Source organism: Artibeus jamaicensis, unplaced genomic scaffold (assembly GCF_021234435.1).
Source record: "Artibeus jamaicensis isolate MK-2021 breed Jamaican fruit bat unplaced genomic scaffold, CSHL_Jam_final contig_924, whole genome shotgun sequence".
In the NCBI taxonomy this organism is placed as follows: Eukaryota; Metazoa; Chordata; class Mammalia; order Chiroptera; family Phyllostomidae; genus Artibeus; species Artibeus jamaicensis.
In genome coordinates, this window is record NW_026522015.1 from 394277 (window position 1) to 417895 (window position 23619).

The 23619-nt window shown below is 35.9% G+C and overlaps 1 protein-coding gene across 2 annotated transcripts in view; it reads right to left on the minus strand.

Annotated features, from left to right (window-relative positions):
- The window catches only part of PNPLA8 (patatin like phospholipase domain containing 8), a 56598-nt gene extending 33654 nt beyond the window's left edge, over nucleotides 1–22944 (minus strand). For both annotated transcript variants that reach the window (XM_053655116.1, XM_037152763.2), the window contains exons 1-5: nucleotides 22799–22944; nucleotides 13934–15079; nucleotides 13642–13791; nucleotides 4601–4752; nucleotides 591–685 (exon numbers count right to left, since the gene is read on the minus strand). In XM_053655116.1, coding sequence (XP_053511091.1) covers nucleotides 591–685; nucleotides 4601–4752; nucleotides 13642–13791; nucleotides 13934–14989 — 1453 coding nt within the window. In that variant the 5' untranslated portion in view covers nucleotides 14990–15079; nucleotides 22799–22944. The remainder of the gene's footprint in view (nucleotides 1–590; nucleotides 686–4600; nucleotides 4753–13641; nucleotides 13792–13933; nucleotides 15080–22798) is intronic.
- Nucleotides 22945–23619: the final 675 nt, after the last annotated feature.

Consider the following 23619-nt stretch of genomic DNA (forward strand, 5'->3'; position numbering starts at 1 on the left):
GTTTTGGGGTGTTTTAAACAGAGTGGGACTTAACAGTAAAAATCTGCCATTATTCTGAATCTGTATAACCTGTAAATAAACACTCCTTTCCTTTTCACCAAACTCTTGCCTTGAAAGTCATGTTTCTTGGTGGGAGGCAATCAAACCCCATAGCTGTTCCAGAACAGCATAGGTGGGGTTCCGTAATACAAACAACCAGATTAAAGAAAAGTGATAGAAAAAGCAATTAATTTGTTTTTTTCTCACAAATAAGTACAATCTTATCTATTTTTAATATGCTATTGGTTCAAGTACAAGTTGAGTACCTACTGACCCTTCATTTCATTACTGTCCTTAAAGTGATCATTCATAGTTTGTAACTTGTCACTGTGACTTATTTAGAAAATATTAGCAAACACATTAAAAACTATTTTCTTAATGTTACTTTATTCCCAATAAATTATTTTTCAAGGTTCATTAAGCAAACCAAAGGATTATTCACCAAAACATGAAATTAATATTCATCATTTCAAAGAATGATCTTGAACATAAGTGCTTAACGTTCTTATTGTTAATGCACTGCTAGGATGTACCATTCCCATAATAATTACCTGTGCTGACACCACAGATGTAATCAAACAGCTGGTGAACTGGCTTCTGAGTTAATTCAACTAATTTTCGCAGTGTCTGAAGAGCAATCAAACCCCTACAAAAAATATAAAGGCAAAATATAAAGGCAAAAATTCCTGTTTCAAGGAAAGTTAAGTTATTGAATAAAACAATCCTAAAAGTTGCTTTTCTAGCTTGTATGCTAATACAAAAGCAAATAATATACTTTAGCCTCAGCAAAAGTTGCTTAAGTTTTCAAGATGATCTTTGAATATCCAGTATCTAAATGATGGTACAAAACCTATGGCACTGCTCCATGTTTTAAAATATATATGAGTATCTAGACTGCAAAGATATGCCAATGTGAGATTAAAATTATAAAAAAAAATCCCAACTGCCCAGGCTGGGTAGGTAAGTCACTTAGTGTTGTCCTGGTTACAAGTTCGATCTCGGGTCAGAAAACACAAGAATCAACCACTGAGTGCATAAATAAGTAAAACAACAAACTGATGTCTCTCTCTTCCTAAAAAATCAATACATAAAAAAAATATAATAAAGATAAAAACATAAAAATACCCCAACAGTGGAAAATACTTAAAATCTCCACTCACCAGTTTGGGGATGCCATATATTGGTTTCTTCTCTTACCATTGTAGTCAGTCAGTCGCCTATGCTTCTACACAATTTTGTTTTACGCATTTCACTAGTCATTTAAGCTTTTATCCATTTTTTTAAAGTCTTAACAACCTTAGGATAGTGCTTTACATTAAGGATGTATTAATTTATGCTACTGACTTTATTCATTTCTGGATCTTTGCTAAAGGCTGCAAATAACTTCACAATGAATGTAAAAGATGAAATAGTCTAGGAAGTGTAAGCCAATTCAGGGTAGACAATTCTGTTTTGAAAAATTTTGAATTTACTTTTAATTATAGTTGATATACAATATTATATTAGTTTCAGGTATGTAACATAGTGATTAGACAGTTATATAACTTACAAAGTGATCACCCCGGTAAGTCTAGTAAACTATCTGGCACCATACATAGTTATCACAATATTATTGACTGTATTTCTTATGCTGTTCTTCACATCTCTGTGACTATTTTGTAAGTACCGATTTGTACTTCAAAATCCTTTTACCTTTTCTACCCATTCCTGAATTTGGCAACCATTAGTTTGTTCTCTGTATCTACGAGTTTGTTTTGTGTGTTCATTTATTGTGTTTTCCAGATTGCACATTTAAATGAAATCTTGATATTTGTCTTTGTCTGACTTATTTCACTTAGCATAATAACCTCTGGGATGTGGACAATTCTTAACACTCAGAGAATAGACAGAAATAATGAAACATTATAATCCCAACCCAAGGTGTAGGGCAGAGAAGTCCTGGAACACAATGGCGGTCAGACACCACAAAATAAAATTGAGAATGACAAATTATACTTTGATACTGCTAACAGGAAGTCATCAGAAAATCAAAAATGCTGATGTTTAATTGTAAGAAATAATGTGGATTTGAAGTGTTAAGAGAACATAAAATGACTTATAACAGCTATGTTCTGAATTCAAGGTGAGACATGAAGAGTTAAAGATAATGCTGGATAAAATATATTTATTAATATGATCTCCCTTATAAAAATGAAATAAAACATGCATATATATTCACACAGAAAAATATTTCAGGAAATAAATAAAAATATTAAAAATAATCTTGAAATTCTGAGCTATCATTTGTTTTACTTTGTATTTTCCCTCCCAAATTTTACTAGTATAATGAAAAAGAAAACTACTTGTAAATGCTATATTTAGAAATTAACTCAGGATAAATTTAAAAATAAATATATTTGTCAGGTTGGTTCTATATGCCCAATACTGTACCTACTGTACCTTTTCTTACACAAAATAAATAAAAGATAAAAATTCTTTGTCTTACAAATCCTCTTACCTTACTCATTTTGACACCAACTTCCCATTCTGGCTGCTCTGTCACATTCCCCTAAACCAAGGTTTCTCTCAACAACAGCACTGTTGACATTTTGGGATGGCTAATTCTTTGTTGTAGAGGGCTATCCTATGCATTGTAGATACTAAGCAACAACTGTCTTCTCACTAAATCCAAGTGGCAGTCCCCTAGTTGTGACAACCAAAAATGCCTCTAGACACAAATATCTTCTAAGGGGAAGAGATGTCTTCAGAGAAGAATCAATGATCTACCCTACCTTCATTCTAACCCACCTCTAGGTTCTCCCAAATTATCTTCACTTCAATTTCCTTTGACTTTCAAAACTACCATTTCTAGGAAGTCAAATACTTATTGGCCATAAAGCTCTTTTCCCCATTATCTCCCTCACTCTAAACAGATATTTTAATATTCTTCTTTCAGATCTCCACTTAAATGTTACTTCTTCAAAAAGTCAATCACGCTCACTCTCTGAAATAACAGTTACTCTCTACCCCTTTCCCTTGCTTTTATTTTCTTCACAGCACCCATTACTCAGTATTTTTTTTCTATTTGTTGTCTCTTCCTTTCTCTAGAATAGTAGCATGATGAAGACTTGGATTTTGTCTGTTTTGTTTACTGAGTCACACCAGGACCTAAATCAGTATTTAGAACACGGTGGGCACTTAATCAATACTTGTTACTTGACTCAATGAATAACACCATCCCTCCCAACTCTCCTGAACTTAATGGCAGAGAGACATGGCTTCTTCCTACTCCTCGGTGAAATTCCTTACTGACTTAACTGCCACTTTCCCTGCTTCTCATCCCTTGTACCAATTCGGTGAGTCAGAATGATTCTCTTCAATTCTTTACAACTTTATCACACGAATGATGTCTACCTTCTTGGATTATTTCTCTTCCCTAGAACAATCCAAAAGGTCTTCTAAGACTCTTCCTCTCAATCAATTTTATCTTCATTTACCAACTAATAGGTACTTCTACGTGGAAGTGTGATACCTTATATTCAACATACCTAAAACAGAACTCTTTTTCAATATCAATCACCTTCTGCCCATCCCTACAGTTCTGTCCTAGTCATCCACAGAGTTTATACTTAAGAATGATCTTGACCTATTGTTATTATATCCATCCCACCTTTCCCTTCAAATTTTTTGCATATTATTCCTTTTTCTTGCTTTCCACTTGCTACCCCATGAGGCTGGTATTTTATTGCCTTCTGCCTATATTATTAAATAGCCTCCTCCTCTCATCATTCACATTAAAGGATTTGGCTCACATGCAAAACTATAAAATTTAACAAAAAATAAGGGTAGTACTTGATCATACAAAATAGTAACTGGCAAAGCAGGTATACCAGAGAAGGAAGTCAGAGAAATAAATTAACTGAAGAACGTAAGGCAAGGCATGTACTATGACTCTAGGAGGTAAGAGAAGAAATGGCAGGGAATTGGAACCCAAGCTAGCAAACTGGGGGAAAAGTTTCATAAGACTAAGCCAAAGAATCTAACTAGTAAGTCATAAGAAACTAGACAAACTAAGACAGAATAAGAAGTGTGGATAGACTGCCAGAAGAATGGAGCTTGACAGTAAAATTATCTCCTTTTGAACTAAGAATGCACTTGGGTAAAACCAGAACTGGCATCTACAAATGAAGATGTTGGCGGTCAGGAAATCACTGATATAGGCTCCTTCATTACCATCACTTTACTAAATGAGTCGTTGACATACGGTAAGATAAATGTAATTTAAAAAGCGAGTATTATAAAATACTGCCAGGCTTTTAAGAGAAGGTTGGTTCATAAACTGTCTTAAACTGCCGAAACTGTCTGAAAAGACCAAATTAAAATATAAAGACTAGGCTGAATTAAAATAAAAGGAAATTCAGATATGCTGAAGGAACTCTGAAATTGGTAAGTAAAGAAAACTATTTCATGTTTTATTTTAAAAATTTGATTTTGCAATGACATAATTATACCAAATTATTTTTTAAAAATTCCTAAGCTGAATTGGAATTATAGATTTTAAAGATCATTTTTCCAGTCTTACCTTGTTCCTCCACCATCAATTGTAAGAATTCGAATTCCTCTTCCTTTCACTGGATCCACATAGCCAATTAAAGCCAAAATTTCTCTAACTGCAGCCTGAAGAGTTTCATCCTTAATTTGCCTCAATCGTAATAAATATGGAATAATTTTCTCCTATATTGAGAAAAATGACTTTTTGTTACTTTTGTCAAGTCAAAAGTAAAAAATACATGATTAATTTGTAACCAATATGTGTATACCATCACATGCAATGAAGGCGCCAGTGTTTATTACTTTCTTAGGTGTCTTAAATGATACATTAATGCTTGACACATTGATTAATGTCAATTAATATCTAGAATATATTTGTCCTAATATCTAGGTCAAAAATTAACCTCTTCCCAAATATTTCCTTTAAAGATGCAACACTGAAAAATCAGAGAAAATGTAATTTGCTTAACAAAACTTTACAAACAATGTTACAAAATAAGGTTAACATTATAAATTTTATACAATATTTTGTCTAAATCCCAAAGTTAAGATGAAATTGCTTCATAATTATAGGAAATTAAACTTGCTACTAAAGGAAAAAAAACACCTTGTGTACACTCAACATGGAACACCAGGGTAGCTCATGGTGATATATGAACAAAAGTTAATTAATAAAGTTAAGGTAGAAGGCAAAAGATGACCATTACAATTAAAAAGTTAAACAAACCTGGGACTTCAAAATGCTATGCATTCAACTTCATACTGCTGATCAGAGGCAAGAGCTTAAATCCTAGGGTTCTACAATGAATTTACCAGGCTCTACAGGTTCTGTGCATAGAAACATCTTGTCAGTAGCCCCGATTTAAAGTTTAAAGGAATAGTTGAGTTGTAGGTATACTTGTGCTGTGTAACCTCCAGTAAATCAACTAACCCCCCAATGTATCACTCATTTTGCTTCTCTTTTTTAATAAGTCTAAATCTACAATATTATTGTTCTAAATCTTTCAATTTTTTTTTTGTTTTATTTGCTCTGGCTTAGTGTTGACCTCCAAGGCCCAACCGGAGTAACCTGAGCAATAGTGGAGCATGAAGATATTAACTGCTATTCTTGCTGGCACAGAACAGTCTCTTCGTAAGATCATCTGGAAAGCTTGATTTGAAAAAAAGTACCACTGATTTAAAAGCACTGAAGAGCTGCTGAAGGTACAGGAGGAGCTAAGATTCTGGTAAAAGGATACCTGCTAGAACGTGAACTTTTATTTCTCCTGAAGTATTTGATGAGTTGGAGACGAAACTAGAGATTGAAATGCTGGGTTTGGTTCAGACAGAGGACCATAAATGGAGGACAGTGAAACCAGTTGGTCATTTAGAATTTAGTCTCTCATGGGTTTACAGCCACAAAACTAAAGACTTGAGGGGCCACAAATCACAAGGCTAGTTTCACCTCAAGATATTTGGTGGCTTCTTTAATTTTGTAGTATGGGAAGGTAAAGCTGAAAAACTCTGGAAATGAGAGTGCAATTTTTGTATTCTTGAGTTTTAAGACTCAGAAGGGTAATGGCAGTGGTGGTCGTGAACACACCAGGCTCTCAAGTGCAAGCACCAGAGAAATATGGCCTAAAAAAAGGGCAAACTGAAGGTCTCACCAAATTGTAAACCAGCCTTAACCCAGCTCTGACCCTAACTGATTTAAAGTCATCAGTGCCCCCACCCCATGTTTCAAGCAGAGGAACAAATAAACTATCTCTGGAAAAAGAAATCATTTGATATAATATAGACCTTAAGCAAGTTTTTAAATTTACAATGTCCAGTATCCAGAAAAATTATATAGTATGTGAAACAAGCATCAAATGATCAAAGACCAAGAGGTGATCCTAATATAACAATCACCAGTCAAATATATTAAATAAAAATACCAGAAATAAAATTACTACACCAACATCATACACCTAGGAATTACTTTTTTAAAAAAAAACCTAATGAAATATGTGAAGCCATTGATTGAAAAGCTTTTAAACACTGAGTACTCTGGTCTGAGTATTTGTGTCCTCTCAAAATTTGTATGTTGAAATTCTAACACCCAAAGATCATCATCTTTGGTATTAGGAGGTGTAGTGGTATCAGGATGGTATTAGGAGATGGAGCCTCTGGGAGGTGCTTAGGTCATGAGAGCAGAGCTCTCATTAATGGGATCAGTGCCCTTAAAAGAGATCCCTTGCCCTTTCCAGCATGAGAGGGCAGAGTGAGAAGGTACCAGCTAGGAACCAGGTAGAGGACCTTCACCAAAAGTGATCATGCTGGCACCTGGAACTTGAACTTCTAGCTTCCAAAAAATACATTTCTATTGTTTATAAGCCACCTAGTTGTTATTTTGCTGTAGCAGTCCAAATCCACTAATACACTGAGGGAAAACAAAGACAGTCCAAATGAACAGAAGAATGTATTATATTCAAGGTTTGGAAGACTCAGTATTATAAAGACTCAATTCCCCCCAAATTGTGCTATAGAATCAATGCAATCCCAGCATGAATAATTCTCTTCTTAAAAAATTTAAAAAAATTTTTATTTATCTTTAGAGGGGAAGGGAAGGAGAGAGGGAGAGAAATATCAATCAATGTATGGTTGCCTCTCATATGTCCCCTGCCAGGAACTGACCTGCAACCCAGGTATGTACCCTGACTGGGAATCGAACTGCAATACTCTGGTTCGCAGGCCCACGCTCAATCCACTGAGCTACACCAGCCAGGGCTCTTCTTAAAATTTTTGATAGATAGGGTGGTTCTAAAACTTATATGGAACTACAATGTGCCAAGAACACCTAAGTCAATATTAAGATGAAAAACAAAGTTGAAAGATTTGTGCTACCAGATACCCAATTTATTATAAAGCTACAATTTCAGCAGTATAGTATGGGAGCAAGGATAAACATAACAATGGAACAGAACACAGCCTTCAGAAACAGATCCACATATAATCACCTGATTTATGACAATTATGTGCCAGACCAACTGGGTATGTATTTTTTAAAAAAAAGTCAGGTCTCACACCATATAACCTAATTTATACTACAGGAACAGCAAACATGTGAAGAGTAAAACAATAAAGTTTTAGAAGAAAACAGAGGATAATCTCTTTATAATCTCAGGATAGGCAAAAATATCTTAAACAGGACACAAACACTAAGCATAAAGGAACATATATATAAATTGGACAATATTAAAATTAAGAATATTTGTTTGCCAAAAACCATTAGAAAGGATAAAAAGGATAAAGGTAAGCATATATTATGCTTATTACTTATGTACTTTACTACATATGTTATGATATATATAGAAATATTTATATCCATTATATATAAAGAGATTCTCCAAATTAGTAGAAAAAAGCTGGTCAACTCAACAGAAAAATGAGCAAGACCTGAAAAATGCACTTCGCAAAGGAAATATTCAAATGACCAATAAACACTGAAAAAGGTGCTGAACTTCACTGTTACCAGACAAATACAAATTAAAGCCACAATTCAATACCACTAAACATTCAACAAAATGGCTAAAATATAAAAGATAAATAATATAAAGTGCTGAAGAGGAAGCAGAACAACCAGAAGGCTCATGCAATTCTGGTGAATGTATAAATTGGTATAAGCACTATGCAAAATCATCAGGCATTATCTACTAAAGAAGAAAACAAGCATAATCTATGATCAGGAATACTACTCTTGGGTATTCACCCTAAGAAATGAAGACATATGCTTTCCAAAAGATACATCCCAGAAAAGCACTATTCCTAAATATTCCCAAAACTGGAAACTATCCAAATGGCCATCGGCAAGAAAACGGATATATACATTGTGCCATATTCATACCACAAAACACACCACAATGAGAATGAATGTTCTACAACTATGCTCAATAATACAGAAGGTTCTAGCAAAGATAATGTTCAACAGAAAAATGAAACACATAAAAAACCACATACTGTATTATTCCATTTATATAACATTTAGGAAAAAAGCACAGCTAATATACACTGCTAGAAAACAGAAAAAGTGGTCAGTGTTTTTGGAGACAGTGATTAGAGGGACGACAAAGGAGCTTTTGGAACACGCGTAACTCACTGGGTGGTGGTTTCACAGATGTGTTCAATTTTTGAAAAATTCACGGAGCTGTATACGTATGATATATATTTTCTCTATATATTTTTTCTATATATATATTTTATAGTAACTTTTTAAAAAGATATTTAAATCAGCTTGAAAGGGAACCTCCAGAAGACAAAAGCTGAGACAAATTCAGCATTTAAAAACAGAGATGGGAAGAAGAAAGGATTACAGAAACACAACTTATTAAAAACCATAAGTTCATAATGACAGTAAAGAAAAAAGTGCCCCAAATCATGTCACCACTGAGGCAGCTTTTGAAGCAACTCTGTACTTTGAAAATTGATGTTTAGAAACAAATTATTTCTCTTGCTTTTCCTGCAAAATTGATCTTTAAAAATAACCTAATTGCTTTACCTAGCGAATGAAAGCTCTACTATCACAGAATAACATCAATTATAATGCAGAAGAATGACAGAATTAGAAATTTATTCTGCAATCCTAATGAAACAACTAGTTCTGGAAACAGGTTAATGGTTAATAAATAATGGTTCCAGCTTCAATGTCCAATGAAAAGATCAGACTGCCACCTCCCTAATCCAGTGGTCAGCCTGAGTTAGCATCACTAATGCAAAATATGGTTGTTCTACCAACCATATTTTCTAACAGGCTGCAGTATGAAGCACTGAACATCAACTATAATTTGTTCTGGTAAGAAAATGTTTAACTCAATCAAGCCTTTATATTTAAATTCCGGTGTTCAGGAAATAAAGAAAAGAGGAATATATATAGCAAATCACACTAAGAAGAGGAAGCCAGGTAAATCCAGAAAGTCGAGCCATTCTATAAGATAAACAGCCCGTTCTCTTCAATTAGTCAGTTCTAATGGTGCAGGTAAGGAAGGTCTACATTATATTATATAAGGTCTGTCTGAAAAAAATCCAGATATTGTTAACATAATGAGAACAGTTTGTGCAACATCAATGTAACCTGACAGCCAAGAAGAGTAGACTGGAATGTGTATGAGTGAACTATGACAACTTCACTATACTAGTTGGTGGTGGCAGTAGACACTGTTGAGTGAACATGTGTACTGTGTGGCCATTGCATTCACAATGACTGAGAGTAGAGCAATGAATCTGCATCAGATTTTACGTTAAGCTTGAACATTCCTCTGTAGAAACTATCTGGATGATTCAGAACGCTGTTGGAGATGATGCAATGAGTACAGTGCAAATAAAAGTGTGGCACAAACACGTCAAAGATGGTCAAGAAGCTGCTGAAAGTGATTCACCTGCAACAAGCAGAACACCCCAGAATGTTAACCGTGTATGGGCTACAATCAACAAAGATCAGTGACTGACAGTGTGAGAGTAGAATCTGATCTGGGGATTCCAAAAACTACTGTGTCTGAGATTTGGATGCAGGATTTTGGCACGAAATGTGTCATGGCAAAATGCGTTCCACTGCTTCTGCTACCTGAGCAGAGGGAACATTGTGCTGCAGTTGCTAATGACTTGATTCAAACCGCTACCAATGAACCAAATTTTCTCAAGAAGGTCACAACCTGAGATGAATCGTGGGTCTACAGCTATGACAGAAATGAAGGCTCAGTCATCCCAGTAGAAGTCCCCTGGTTCTCCACACCTGAAGACATAAAGCCATGGCAAGATTAAGACCATGTTAACTGTGTTTTTTGATTGGGAAGGTGTTGTCCATCTCAAGTACGCCCCTCCAGGCCAAATAATTAATAAGGAGTACTACACTTCAATGTTCTTTGTCAGCTGAGACATGCAATATGATGAAAATGGTCACAGCTAAGGACAACTGGTGATTGGCAGCTTCATCGCAACAGCTCGCTTGCTCATGCACTCATGCAGCACTTGTGTAATTTTTTGGTGAATCATTATATCACCCAGGTGACTTGGCCCATTTATAGCCCAGATTTGGCACCCTGTGATTTCTAGCTTTTTCCAAAATTAAAATCATACTTGAAAGGGAAGGGACTTCAGATGGTTGATGAGATTAAGGAAAATATAAGGAGGCAGCTGATGGCAATTCCAACAAAGGATTTTGCACAGTGTTTTGAACACTAGAAGAGATGCTGGGAGAACTGTGTGAGGTCCCAAAGTGACTACTTAGAAGGGGACTGAGGTATCATTGTCCTATGTACAGTATGTCTTGTATCTTCTTCAACAAATGTCTCTATTTTTCATAGTACATGGCTTAATACTTTCTGAACAGACCTCTTAAGTGGCTTAAGGAAAACAATCACATGAAATGTATTGTCTAAGTTGGAAACTCTTATAGACCCAATCAGTTATATAACAAACATTTTGAACTGGGTATAGGATGAGATGAAAATATACTGATATAGAAAGGTGTACAATGCAAACTGAACAAAACAGGTTATAAAATAGTACATATACAATGACTTCATTTTGATGTATACTTATAGAACAATTTCTGGAGGAATACTGTGGTAGACATTACCAATACCTAGTTCACTTCCCCTGTAGGAACACAAAGGCAAGTACTTCTCAGGCCAGTAGAACTGGGCAGGACAAGTAAGTTTTGAGCAGAACAAACCAATGGTACTTTCTCCTCAAATACTCTTAACCTGATATAGAAAAGATGGAGTAGGCCTTCTACTGAGATATAAAAAACAGGATAGAAGTAACCACTGCATATAAATAAGTACACTTTCTGGGAATCGTCCAGAATCACTGCTGACTTTGCATGAATGATAAACTTATGTTAAGCTGCTGAGATTTTGGCACTGTTTGTTATTAGAGCTTAACTCAGCTCAATTTAATTAATATAAATAGATGCTAACACTTTAATAATAGTAGTGATCTCAGGTAGTAGAAATGTTTTTATTTTCTTACTTTTTGCTTTTTCTAAAAATTTTCTACAATTTCCATATGCTGTCTTTTTAAAAATTATAAAAGGTTACTTTTTATTTAAAAAATAGTGAAGGGATATCACCTTCACCATCAACAGTGAAAAAATCATCAGAGATAATTTCCTAGATATGGCTGCCATGGTGCAGTACACAAAATACATACACAGAAAAGAAACTAGTTTCTTTTAGAGCATTAGATACAAAAGACAGTTTCCCAGACTTTCCCATAAATACGGTACACACAAATAAAACTCATATAGATTGTTTTATAAACAATTCTAACATTTTTCAACAGCTCAATTCTTGCTAATAATTAAAAATTCAGTTGGGAAAGGTCATATGAAAGTATACATGCTACCATGTTCAAAGCGACTTATCAAGGAGTTCCTACCCTTTGCAACAGCATGGATGGAAATGGAAAACATGCTGAGTGAAATAAGCAGACATTGAAAGACAAATACCATATGATCTCACCTTTAACAGGAAGCTAAACAACAAAACAAACAAGCGAGTAAAATATAACCAAAGACACTGAATAGAGAACAGGCAGACGGTGACCAGAGGGGAGAGGGGAGGGAATTTCAGGGGAAAAAGGGGAAGGATTTACAGGAACTAGTATGAAGGACACATGGACAACAACTAAGGGGGGTGAAATTGGGAGGGAGGTGTGATATGATAAGCACTGGGGGGGTGGGCTGGGATGGGTGTAAAAAACAGAAAACTGTACTTAAACAACAATTAAAATAAATAAATAAAAAGTTCATTGTTACTGAGATATTATTTAGGAGAAGAGTGAAAACTTTCTTTAGACTACCTACATTTTCATCCATGACTGATCTGAATATACATTCCTATATTACATTTCTCCTTGGTACTGAAGGGTCCTTTGATTTGGGATCAGTTATGCAAAATAAGAGTCCTCAAATTTCAGTTAGCAAGACTATTCATAATAGACTAAAACTGAAAATAATTAAAAAATCCATCAATTGTGCAATTAATAAATAAATTGTGGTATATTCAAACCATGAAATATAAAAGCAACAATGACTAAATGATATACAACTAACAATATGAGTGATTTCTTCCAAGAAACCAGTCACAGTATTTCATATAATATACAACATGAAGTAAAACTAACGTGTGATTACTTTAGTGGGGGACTATGATTTGCGGTACAAGGTAAGCTTCTGAAGCATGGTCAATTTATTCTTCAACTAGGTGCTAGTTACAAGGGTGTGTTTAGTTTTTGAAAATTCAGGGAACTTTATACTCACAACTTACTTCAATAAATGCTTTTAAAGAGTTCTTTAAAATATGAAATTTTAGGTCTCTGCTTTTAGTATATGAATGAAAATGTTAAACAGACTTCAATGAACATTTCTTTTTAGACAATTTATCTTTTAGGTAAGAGATTATATCCATATGAAAGATAACTCCAAATTTTATGAGCATGAAAGTTTAGCTATTATTATAATGGAAAACTACATTATTCAAAGATTTAGAAAATTTTGCGGCAAAGATGGCTGTCAAAAAGTTGAATATATATAAATTAACTTAAAATTTTCTGAATGTCAAGTTAAAAATATGCACTACAGATCTCTAATGAAATATTAACATTGTCTATTCATTATATTTTGAATTGTTCACTAAATATTACAAATAATCCCACCACAGACACAAAGATACTCAGCCACATCATTTATATCTTATTGTATTTTCTGAAAACATTCTGTTTAAATGGATGTAAATTATCTTGACTATTTTATACTTGAAAAATCTGAGACAAAGTTAATATATTGATACTTATCTTCCATTATAAAATATTTTATTATAAAATACAGATATTATTACTAACAGCACAATTTATAACAAAGAGTAAAAGGGAGCATTTAGCATAATGTATATCATAGAATAATGGGGCAATTTACTGAATATTACACATCACATGTATGATATAAACCACAAAAATATTTAAATAAAATAATGAAAGGCTCTGCTTTCCCCATTTTAGAAGATTTATCAGTATTTTTACTCCAAGACAAAACCAGATCAAAAAAATTAAAATTACCTTGACAGCCACTCCTTTTCCTTCAGGAAATTCTAGAAGATGAAAAGTCAATTCTTCAACCCTATTAATGCAAAGTTTTGGGTCACTTGTTCTTCTTAACGCCTGAACTAATGCCCGGGTTCTGTTATCAATACTCACTCTTGCAATAATCTACAAAGACATGCAAAATATATGATTATAACATGATACTGCTCTAGTAATACTAACAAATGATTAAAGTTTCTAAGTCCCATTAGGAAAGAAAACATCAATTTGACAAAAATTAAAGATTAAAACCATCATAACAACTTGCCTTTTCTCGCTGAAGAGATAAACGCTTTTTCTCCTCTACATTTTTATCTTTGCTGACAGCCTGCTCAGCTTTGGTGACTTCTTCCTGTTCTTCTGACTGGCTCTTTGAATCATACTTTAATTTAGGGACAAGTCCACCAATATAACCACCTACTAAAGCTTGTACACCTTCAGTGGGACGAGAAAGGAAGTTAGCAATACTTTGTTTAGTAGAAACTGGAAGAACCTCGGGTGTCCCACTGGGACTTTCAGGCTTATCCACAGTATATGAAGAAAATTCTGAGTCTGGCTTCTTATCAGTCAGCACACCAGGATCTGGAGAACTAGATTTCTCTTCTTCAACCTTTTTATCTTCAGGTTTTGATTTATTCTGGAAATGTTTGTTTTCCTTTTTTTGAGACATTTTTTCCTCACGTTTGAAGTATGAATTAATATGATTGGATAAAAAGTAGAATGACTCTCCAAATTTTGTGGTTATACTACTTGTGTAATGAAAAACACTTTGTTTACCAATATTTTCGTCTTTATCTATAATGCGACTTTGCTTTTCTGGAACAGAACTCTTTTCTGTTGATTTGTCACTATAATTTTTTAGAGATTTGATGATTTGTTTAATGTTTCTCTGTTTTAACCAGCGACCATCTGACACTTTTCTTAATGTTATAGAATTTCGCTTAAATTGAGCTAAATGTGAGATCATTTCATTCTGATTTCCAAAAAGAGCCTTTGAAACAGAGGTTAAAGTACTTTTAATATGGGACATACGAATGCTCACTTTTGTAAGTCCCTTGGGAGCAGAAGTGCTGAGTCTCAAAATTCCGGTGTGTAAATCATTGTTGCTTGGAGAGTAACAGTGTTTACTGTAAGCAGAGGCTTCACTTTTGGTCCCTTTACATCTTATTTTGCTTGTATGAAAACCTCTTTGTATACTGATTATTTTCCAGTGATATTTAGGTGAGCACAAGAAATGTAGTTGCTTGCTTTTCTGCTTCCCACAAAGACTTCGTGAATTACTAAGGAGGTAAATATATATATCTATAGTCAAATTAATAGACATAACTTAGAAATCACTTATTTTCTATTTGTTATGACTTTCACTTCATTCCTGAATGCTTCATTTAAGAAATGCCATAATTCATGGTCTTACCTGAAATGGCAAGGAAAAAAAATTAGAATTCAAGGTAAAATTGAAATTGGGTGTAAGAAAAATACATTGATTACTATATGAACTAAACTTGGAAACTTGTCTCAAAGAAAAGACAGAATAATATAATTCCATTATGGTTGATATAGATTTCATTTTAAAGCTAACAGAAAATAATTCATCTTTCAGGACAGAAGTCAATGAAAAAAAGATTAGAAGGATGTTTCATGAGCACTAACTCAGAGAAGCTACTCAACAGATAAGTTTTATACACCACTTAACTGAATGTGCATTTTAGATACTATGCTGTTTTTCTTCTTTGTTGTTAAAGTCTTGACAAGTTTATGTGATGCTAGACTATGTTCTTTGAAGACAAGAGTCAGGTCTTATAACTCATTTATTATAAATCATTTATAGAATATGTAATCTATACTCCGTATGTTGCTAAAAGCTGAGACCCCAAAGACAAACAGGATACTAAGGAACTTTCAGTTTAGAGCTAGAGACTGGCTATGTAAAGAAAATTTCACTATCTAGTAATAAGTTCTTATTAACGAAGGCAGACTAGAAGCAGCCATGTGCAACATCTAACAGCTGAGGGGTTCATAACCACAATATAAAAAGAACACATATAAGTAAAAAAAGTAATAATCCAACAGAAAAACAAGCAAAGAATATAAACAGTCCAGTCACAGAAGAATACAAAAAATTATGAAAACATCTTTGCATCAAAGAAAAATGCCAATTAAAATAAATTTTTATAATTGGTAAAAATGTAAATGACTCATAATATCCAGTATTTAACAAGGGGCTGAGGAAATCGGACACACAGAGCTATTTGACAGTATCTAATGAAATATTAAATGCTATCTATCAAATGTTAAAAGGCACATATTCTTTAATCAGCAATTCCCCTATTAAGAACTGCTTGCATAGTAGTGCAAAGGTATATACACGCAATCCCTGCTGCACTGCTTGGAATATCAAAACACTGAAAACAAATGTAAATTTCTTCTGGCAAGGGATAAGTAAATAAATTATGGTCCATACATACAATGGAATGAGTTACCAGTTGGGAACTGCCCTGATTGGTTTCAGAAGCTATAACCCCTCCATGACCAAGGCTGAGTAAAGAGACCTTGGGACCATAAGCCACTAAGGAGACAAAGCTTGTCTTCCTAGGGGCACTGCCTCTGCACCCTTTTACTTCACCCAGCTTGGCCCCAGCAGGGTGCCAATGACAGGTAAGATTCCTCAAGGGAGGGACAACCTAAGACAGGCACAGGTTACGAAGGGGCCCTCAGGGAAGGACTTGGGGAACTATAGAAAAAGAGGGTGATGGATCCTTACCCCTGGGCTTTGACATAGCCTGAGTCCTCATTCTGTCTGCGAGAAGTCTCCTAATCTCTTGGTTGCCTTACTTACCCTGCCTGATTTAAGCCTGAAATAATGCCAGAGGTGGGTATGGCCCTGTGCTGGAAAGGGAGGTTTCCCCAGGGCAATCAGGCCTAAGAAAGAATGCATAAAATCCTCTGAAACCTGCTTTCCTAATACTCTCAATTTAAATGATAAAGGTCCAAGCACAGCATAAGTTTGTTTCCCCAAAGTTTTATGGCCTTTTAGCTAACTGACCCTGACTCAGAATAAGCCCTCATTGTTCTTGGAATGTTATCTATTGTTTGATCATACTGACTGACAATGATTGATGAGCTCTACCTGTATTCCTGTGCAAACTGAACCTAAAAAAAGCCCACTGAGGAACAGGCCCCTGCCCCTTCTCCTTTGAGAGATAGACCACCTGTCCTCCCCAAGCAGATCTTGTCTTGGTATACTTATTTGCATCCTTGGTTGACGAAGGTGCCCTGTGGGCATAGCCCCACCAAAGTTACCATACCAGTTAAAGACAACCAGATGATCTCTGTATATGGACATATCCTTCATACAGAGTACAGTAAAAGGCAAGTTGCAACACTATATGTAGTATACACACACAAAGACATATAAATGTAGATACATAGATATGTAATAAATGAAAGTAAAAGCCTACATGTGTACTTTAAAGCTGTGGCTGCACAGACTGATTGATTCTGAAAGGATAAGCACCAGTTTATTCCATGAACTGAGGAGTGGGGTCAAAAGAAAATTAGAAGGACTTTTACTTTTTATTTTACTTTTGTAATAAGAAAAATCAAACAGTTTAAAGCACTTTTAATAGATGGTGCCTTATGAACGGAAGACACAAAGTGAGAGTAAATATCCAGGTTAGTATGAAAAAAGATAGTAAAAACTGGGCAAAATTAAAAAGTATCACAGGATCAAGATAAGGGAAGGAGAGAATTCTAATGAAACAAAACAAAACAAGCATTTAAGAAAGCAAACACAACATGAACAAAAACTGCAAGGAGTCTACTTTCACTGCAGGATCTGGAGAGAATGAGAGAGGTAGAAGATGATATTTCGAAGGCAGTTTGGACCAGATGATGAAGGGTTTTATAAATCTTGCTAAGGAGATTAAAAATCAAACTGTCAATAAAGTATTTTAAGGAAAGAAATACCATTAAAAGATGACTCTAGCAGACCTCTGAGAGAATGGAGTAATGGGACAAGAACCTAGTGTGACTGTTCAGAAGATGGTACTATGAACTAAAATCTTTCTAAATATCATGTGAGCATATTATTTTAAAATATCCAATTTTACTGTGGGGAGGAGAGAAAAGAAGCAAACCTATCCATCTTCCTGGTTCTTATGAGCTCCTTACAAGACTTGTGAGGAGCTCAGGACTTGCAGTCAATATAATAAGCTGAAATAACATAAAAGCTCTAAAATCCCCAATACAGAAATATTTGATAAAATACCATTGTAATTATGGATATCTGTGGACAGAAAGCCATGCTCAAAACCAATAATGGACTTCTACAACTCAACAACAAAAACAACCCAATTAAGAAAGAGGCAAAGGACTTGAATAGACTTTTCTCCAAAAATGATAAACAAACAGCCAACAAGCATATGAAAAGATGCTCAACATCACTGATTATCAGAGAAATGCACATCAAAATCAAATGATATATTACCTCTTTAGGATGGCTATTATCAAAATAAATAAATAACAAGTGTTGGCAGAGATGTGGAAAAGTTGGAACCCTTGAGCACTAATGGTGGAACCAAAATGGTATGGCTGCTATGGGAGACAGTATGGGGTTCCCTCAAAATATTACTAAAATAGAACTGCCATATGATTCAGGAATCCTACTTCTGGGTATATGACCACAGCAATTGAAAGCAGGGTCTCAAAGAAAAGAGATATTTGCACACCTATGTTCATAGCAGCACTATTCACAATAACAGAGGTGGAAACAACCCGTGTCCATGGAGAGATAAACAAAACATGACAAAAAAATATAACATTATGCAGCCTTAATAAAGGAAGAAAATCTCATCATGGATCTCATCATGGACAAGCTACAACATGGATGAACCACTAGTGAAATAAAGGTTTTTAAAAGACGTTGAGTGAAATTAGCCAGTCGCAAAAGGGCAAATACTGGTTCCACTTATGGGAGGTATCTAGAATAGTCAAATTCAAGTACAGAAAGTAGAGTGGTGGCTATAAGGAGTTCAGGGAATAGGACAAAGGAAAGTTGTTATTTCATAGGTACAGAGTTCCAGTTGTTCAAGATAAAAGTTCTGGAGATCTGTTTTACCACAATGTGAATGAACTTAATGGTTCAGGTAAATTTTGTATGTGTTTTTGACCACACAAACATGAAAACAGTGAGATATCCACATATGAAGAGGAATCACAGACCTAGATCTACAGTCACATTACCTTGATGGTACAGAGACCCTAAACAAATGAAAACTAGTCAGAGCTGGTGAAGTCAACAGAAATTAACATTTAAGAACACTTCCAAAGCACAAGGCAAATGATAGTCCTACACTGAGGCACCACCACTAAAGTTTAACTCATAAAGAATAAAACAAGCAAGGAAGTAAATCATCACCTCGAGAGTATACTAGCAAATATAGCCAAAATGGAAAATGTGTAACCAGACTTAGTAGTCCTGAAGAACTAAGAAAAACAGAAAAAAATAAGTAGATTTACAATGTCAATGAAAACACAAAAGGAACAAAAATAATGAGACAAGAAAGAATTGTACAAAGAGTGAACAGAAAGAGCACATTTCTGAAATGAAAACTTCAATTACATGCTAGTTACTAGACATACCCAAACCAAAATGACAAAAAATGATTAAAAATAATGGAACATGGAAAATGATATACTAGGTATACACTAACCAAAAGAAAGCAAAAAAGCACTTTAAAGGCTTTTAAAATTCAAGGTAAAAATCATTGAATATGGATAAAAAAGGGATACTATATAATAGTAAAAAGAATAATCCAATTGTTTATTAAATCTCAGGTAGTCTTTTAGGCCTTGGAGGACAATACAATCGCTTAACAAATAAAGAATTAACATAACATATAATATCAGGTAGCGAAATGCCATAAAGAAAAATAAAGCTGGGGGTTGGAAAGGAAAGGCACAGAAGATGGTATTTTAGTTGAGGCTGTCAGGAGAAGTGAGTTGACATTTTACTGGCGACCTGAATAAAGTGAGGACACAAATTATTCAAAGTATCTGGGAAAAAAAGCATTCAAGGCAGAGGAAAAAGCAACCAAACTTTGGAGACATGAATGGACTTTGATCAGGAATAGCAAGAACAAAAGGTGGTTTGAAGGGAAGAAAACGCAGGAAAAATGGTAGAGATGGGCCCAAGAGTCAATCAAAAGACAAAGCTACATAAGCCCAGACTACAGTAGAGGTCTGAATTGTATCCTTCCAATAGGATATAATCCTCATGACCAATCATAAATACAGCTATCAACCTGGTATTGAAATATAGTATATAAGGCAGAAAATAAGGGAGGGGGGACAGTTACAGGAAGACTAAATAATTTCACAACCAATTTTTAATACACCTCTCTAGACATGACAATTCTCAAGAAAAATTACTAAACGTAAAGAGCTATTAATAAAATCAAGCTTAATTTAACTGCTAACAAATTACACTAGTAAATGCAGATAAGTGTTTTGCGAGTAAATGTACCTGAAATGAAGTTAGAGTGCAAAAATACACAGAGAAAAATATAAAGTGAGGTGATATCATCAACTAAGAAAAGAGCAGGGAAGATTAGACTACCTTTTTGCGGGTGGTATAAATACAGTGGAGGTATAAATTTAATAAAAAAGAAATGTGGAAATTTCTAGGTGGATGATGGAAAGAATAAATTTCTAGGGACTTAGTTATTGCAATAATGCAGGCATAAACTGACAAGGATCTGAATTAAGGTAAAAGTACTATAATGGAGAGGGGAGTAACTCCGAGCCACACTTTGAAAATGGAGAAATAACACAGGGCAGGAAAGATGGGGTAAGGAAAAGGAGGTGTCAAGACAACTAAAGGTATTTAATCAGTCTTAAGAAGAATGCCATTTGTAAATATAGAATAACTAGGAAGGGGGGGCCAATTAAATATGAAAGAAAAATATCTTGTACTTAGTCTACATTGAAATGGAGATGTACTACATGAACGTAAGCTATGCGTTTATGGCTGGAGTTTCAAGCACAGTGACACCTGAAACTGGAAGACTGGATTTACCAGACAGGTTTACAGTAATAATTCTCGTGAATTTGGGGACCACAGAACCTGAAAAAAGTGCCTCTTCTTTGAAAAATGCTTAGTTGCATATGTATACTGTATTTTCCATGACATTTCAGGATATTCATGGACCTACTAATGTAGTCCTTGGGTTTCAAATTTTAAAACTGTGGTTTAAAAAGAGAACGAGGGTAGAGCCTTGACTGCCATCCAGAGTTAGAAAGAGGAAGTCATCCAAGGAACCATAAGGCACAGGAGAAAAAATAGCCTGAAAAAAAGTCAGGGCAATGAAATCAATATTCTAAAAACTGACGGGCAAAGTTCTAAAAACTGATGGATAGCTCAGACTGGTGTGATTCAGTGGATTGAGTGCTGGCTTTCAAAACACATGGTCACTGGTTTGAATCCCAATCCTGGTGAAAGGCAACCACACATTGGTGTTTCTCTCCCTCTCCTTCTTACTCCCTTCCCCTCTCTCTAAAAATAAATAAATATTAAAAAAATAAAAACTGATGGATAATGAACAAAGTAAAATATGAGAAAGATGATGAAAACAGGAAGGCGTCTTGGGCTAATAGCTCTAACTCTGACATTTTCATAAATGATACACAATGACACAATACATACCTTCAGCACAATTCCTTTGTCAACGTCTGAGCCAAAAAAACCAAGTCAAAGTACAAGCTGTACTTTTAACTTTGCATGTGAAGTAAATACATAAACTAGTAAGACTGATCCTGTCATTCAACATCACTTATTAAAAGGATATTGCTTTTAAGACTTTAATTTACATCTCACATAGAATTGGAAAAACTATCATTATGAGAAAAAACTTTATTAATAAAAATTATGAAATCAGATCATGGTGATTTATTGAAAGTACAACAAATCTGCACAAGCACTTTAACAAAATAACTACAATAGGCTTGAAACAACTGCCTCATAGGCATAAACTCTAAAAATTCTCACTTTTTAAATTCTTAATAATACAGCGTTTTAACAGCATTTTCTTGATACATTTAAACAGGTTTTTTTTCACTTTTGAAATCTCAACAATTAGAACTGTGAAACCACGATGCAACTATTACTGGAAATAAAAACACTGCTTTAAATAAGATTATATGACGGTCCCTAATGACAAATCTCCTAAGTTTTTCCTAGGAGTCACCACTTTTCTTTAATATTACCATTGTATGAAACACAGAAACCAGGTTCCTCCCAACATGACAATGAGGGGAAGCACTGCAATATAATGATGCAATCAGTATCACCTTTTAAAAAGCACAACTGGCCCTGGCTGATGTGGCTCAGTGGATTGAACGTCAGTCTACAAACCAAAGGGTCGCGAGTTCCAGTCCCGGTCTAGGGTACATGCCTCGGTTGCGGACCGGGTCCCCAGTGCGAGGTGCGTGAAAGGCAACCAAGCACTGATGTTTCTCTCCCTCTCCTTCTCCCTCCCTTTCCTTCTAAATAAAGTCTTTTTAAAAATAAAATAAAAAGCACACAACTGAATCCGCATAAGCAATAGTTAAGGATAGGGTTAAATGTGGGTGGGGTTAAAAAGTAGTAGCTGACGCAAATACTAAGCAATGAAGTCATCCGGTGCACTGACATTCGAGAATGATGTAGAATAGGAAAGCCGTTTTGACAGTCACCGGGGAAATGCTGGAAAACCCTACCGTTGGGGGGAAGCCAAGCAGACTCTGGGTAACTAGGCTAGGAGTCGAGGAGGTGGAGCAACAAGCACGGGGAGGGACCAGAGAAATCAAAACAATTTGCACGACTGTGCCCAACAAAACCCACGGGGGTACCGGGTCAGAGGGCACTTCGCACGAAACGGCCCCAGTACTCGCGAAGCTCCTTCCGCTGTCCGGTCGCTGTCTGGAGCCTAGGTCCTGGGACCTCCTGCAAGCTGCGAGTCTCCCACACCCCACCCCCGACACCCCCGCCCCCTCTGGAAGCGTCCTCGAAGGAGAGCTCAGGAGACCAGGAGGGTTGATAAGCGCCCGGGGCTCCAAGACTTCCAGCTTCCGCCTGTGTCCCTCTGCGGCCACTTACCGTGGTGCAGGCCGCAAATACTACCGGGCTGCGGCGACTCGCCTCTTCCTGGAATCAACCTCCACTCAGGCCTGCCAGCATTAGCTGAGCTCCCAACACAAACCCAACCGCAGACGCCGTGACCACCCGCTCCCCAGCTCCGCCCCGCTCCGCTCCAGAGGAAGTGACGTAACGTGGCCGGCGTCTACCCGCCCATCCTGGAGGACCGGCCTGGTCAGCTCGTCTATCGCCCCTCCTACCCCGCCTCGAGACGTGCGCAACAGAGCACCACTGAGAGCGAGGCGGTAGGCGTGCGTGCCGGCACGCGCCCGCTGCACGCACCCGCTGGAGACTGGAGACGCCGCCGCTTGGGGGCGGAAGAAGCAGTTTGTTTTCTTCTTTCCTCTTCGTTGTGAGCTTCCATTCTTTGTCGGCCTCCCTCGTTCCTCGGAGCGTGAGTTCGGGCCCACACCACTTAGCTGTCACCATTCCTGGGCTTCGATGCCGAACTAAATATCACTGGAAAGCGGTTTAACATATATTATCTCGTTGGAAGTCACCCTGTGAAGTTAATGTATACTCAGGTTCTGACATTTTATGTGTACCATGTCAGCAAACTATAGATAGCCCTTAGGACAAATATGGCCCACTTATTTTGAGTATCTGTGAGCTAAGAATGGTTTTTACATTTTTTTTCAGTGGTTAAAAAAATAAAAATGTTTTAGGGCACGTGACAATTACATGAAATTCAAATTTCGGTGCCCATAAAAAAAGTTTCATTAGAACCCAGCCCTGCTCATTCTTTTACATGTCAAGCAGCTTTCATGCTACAGCAGCAAATT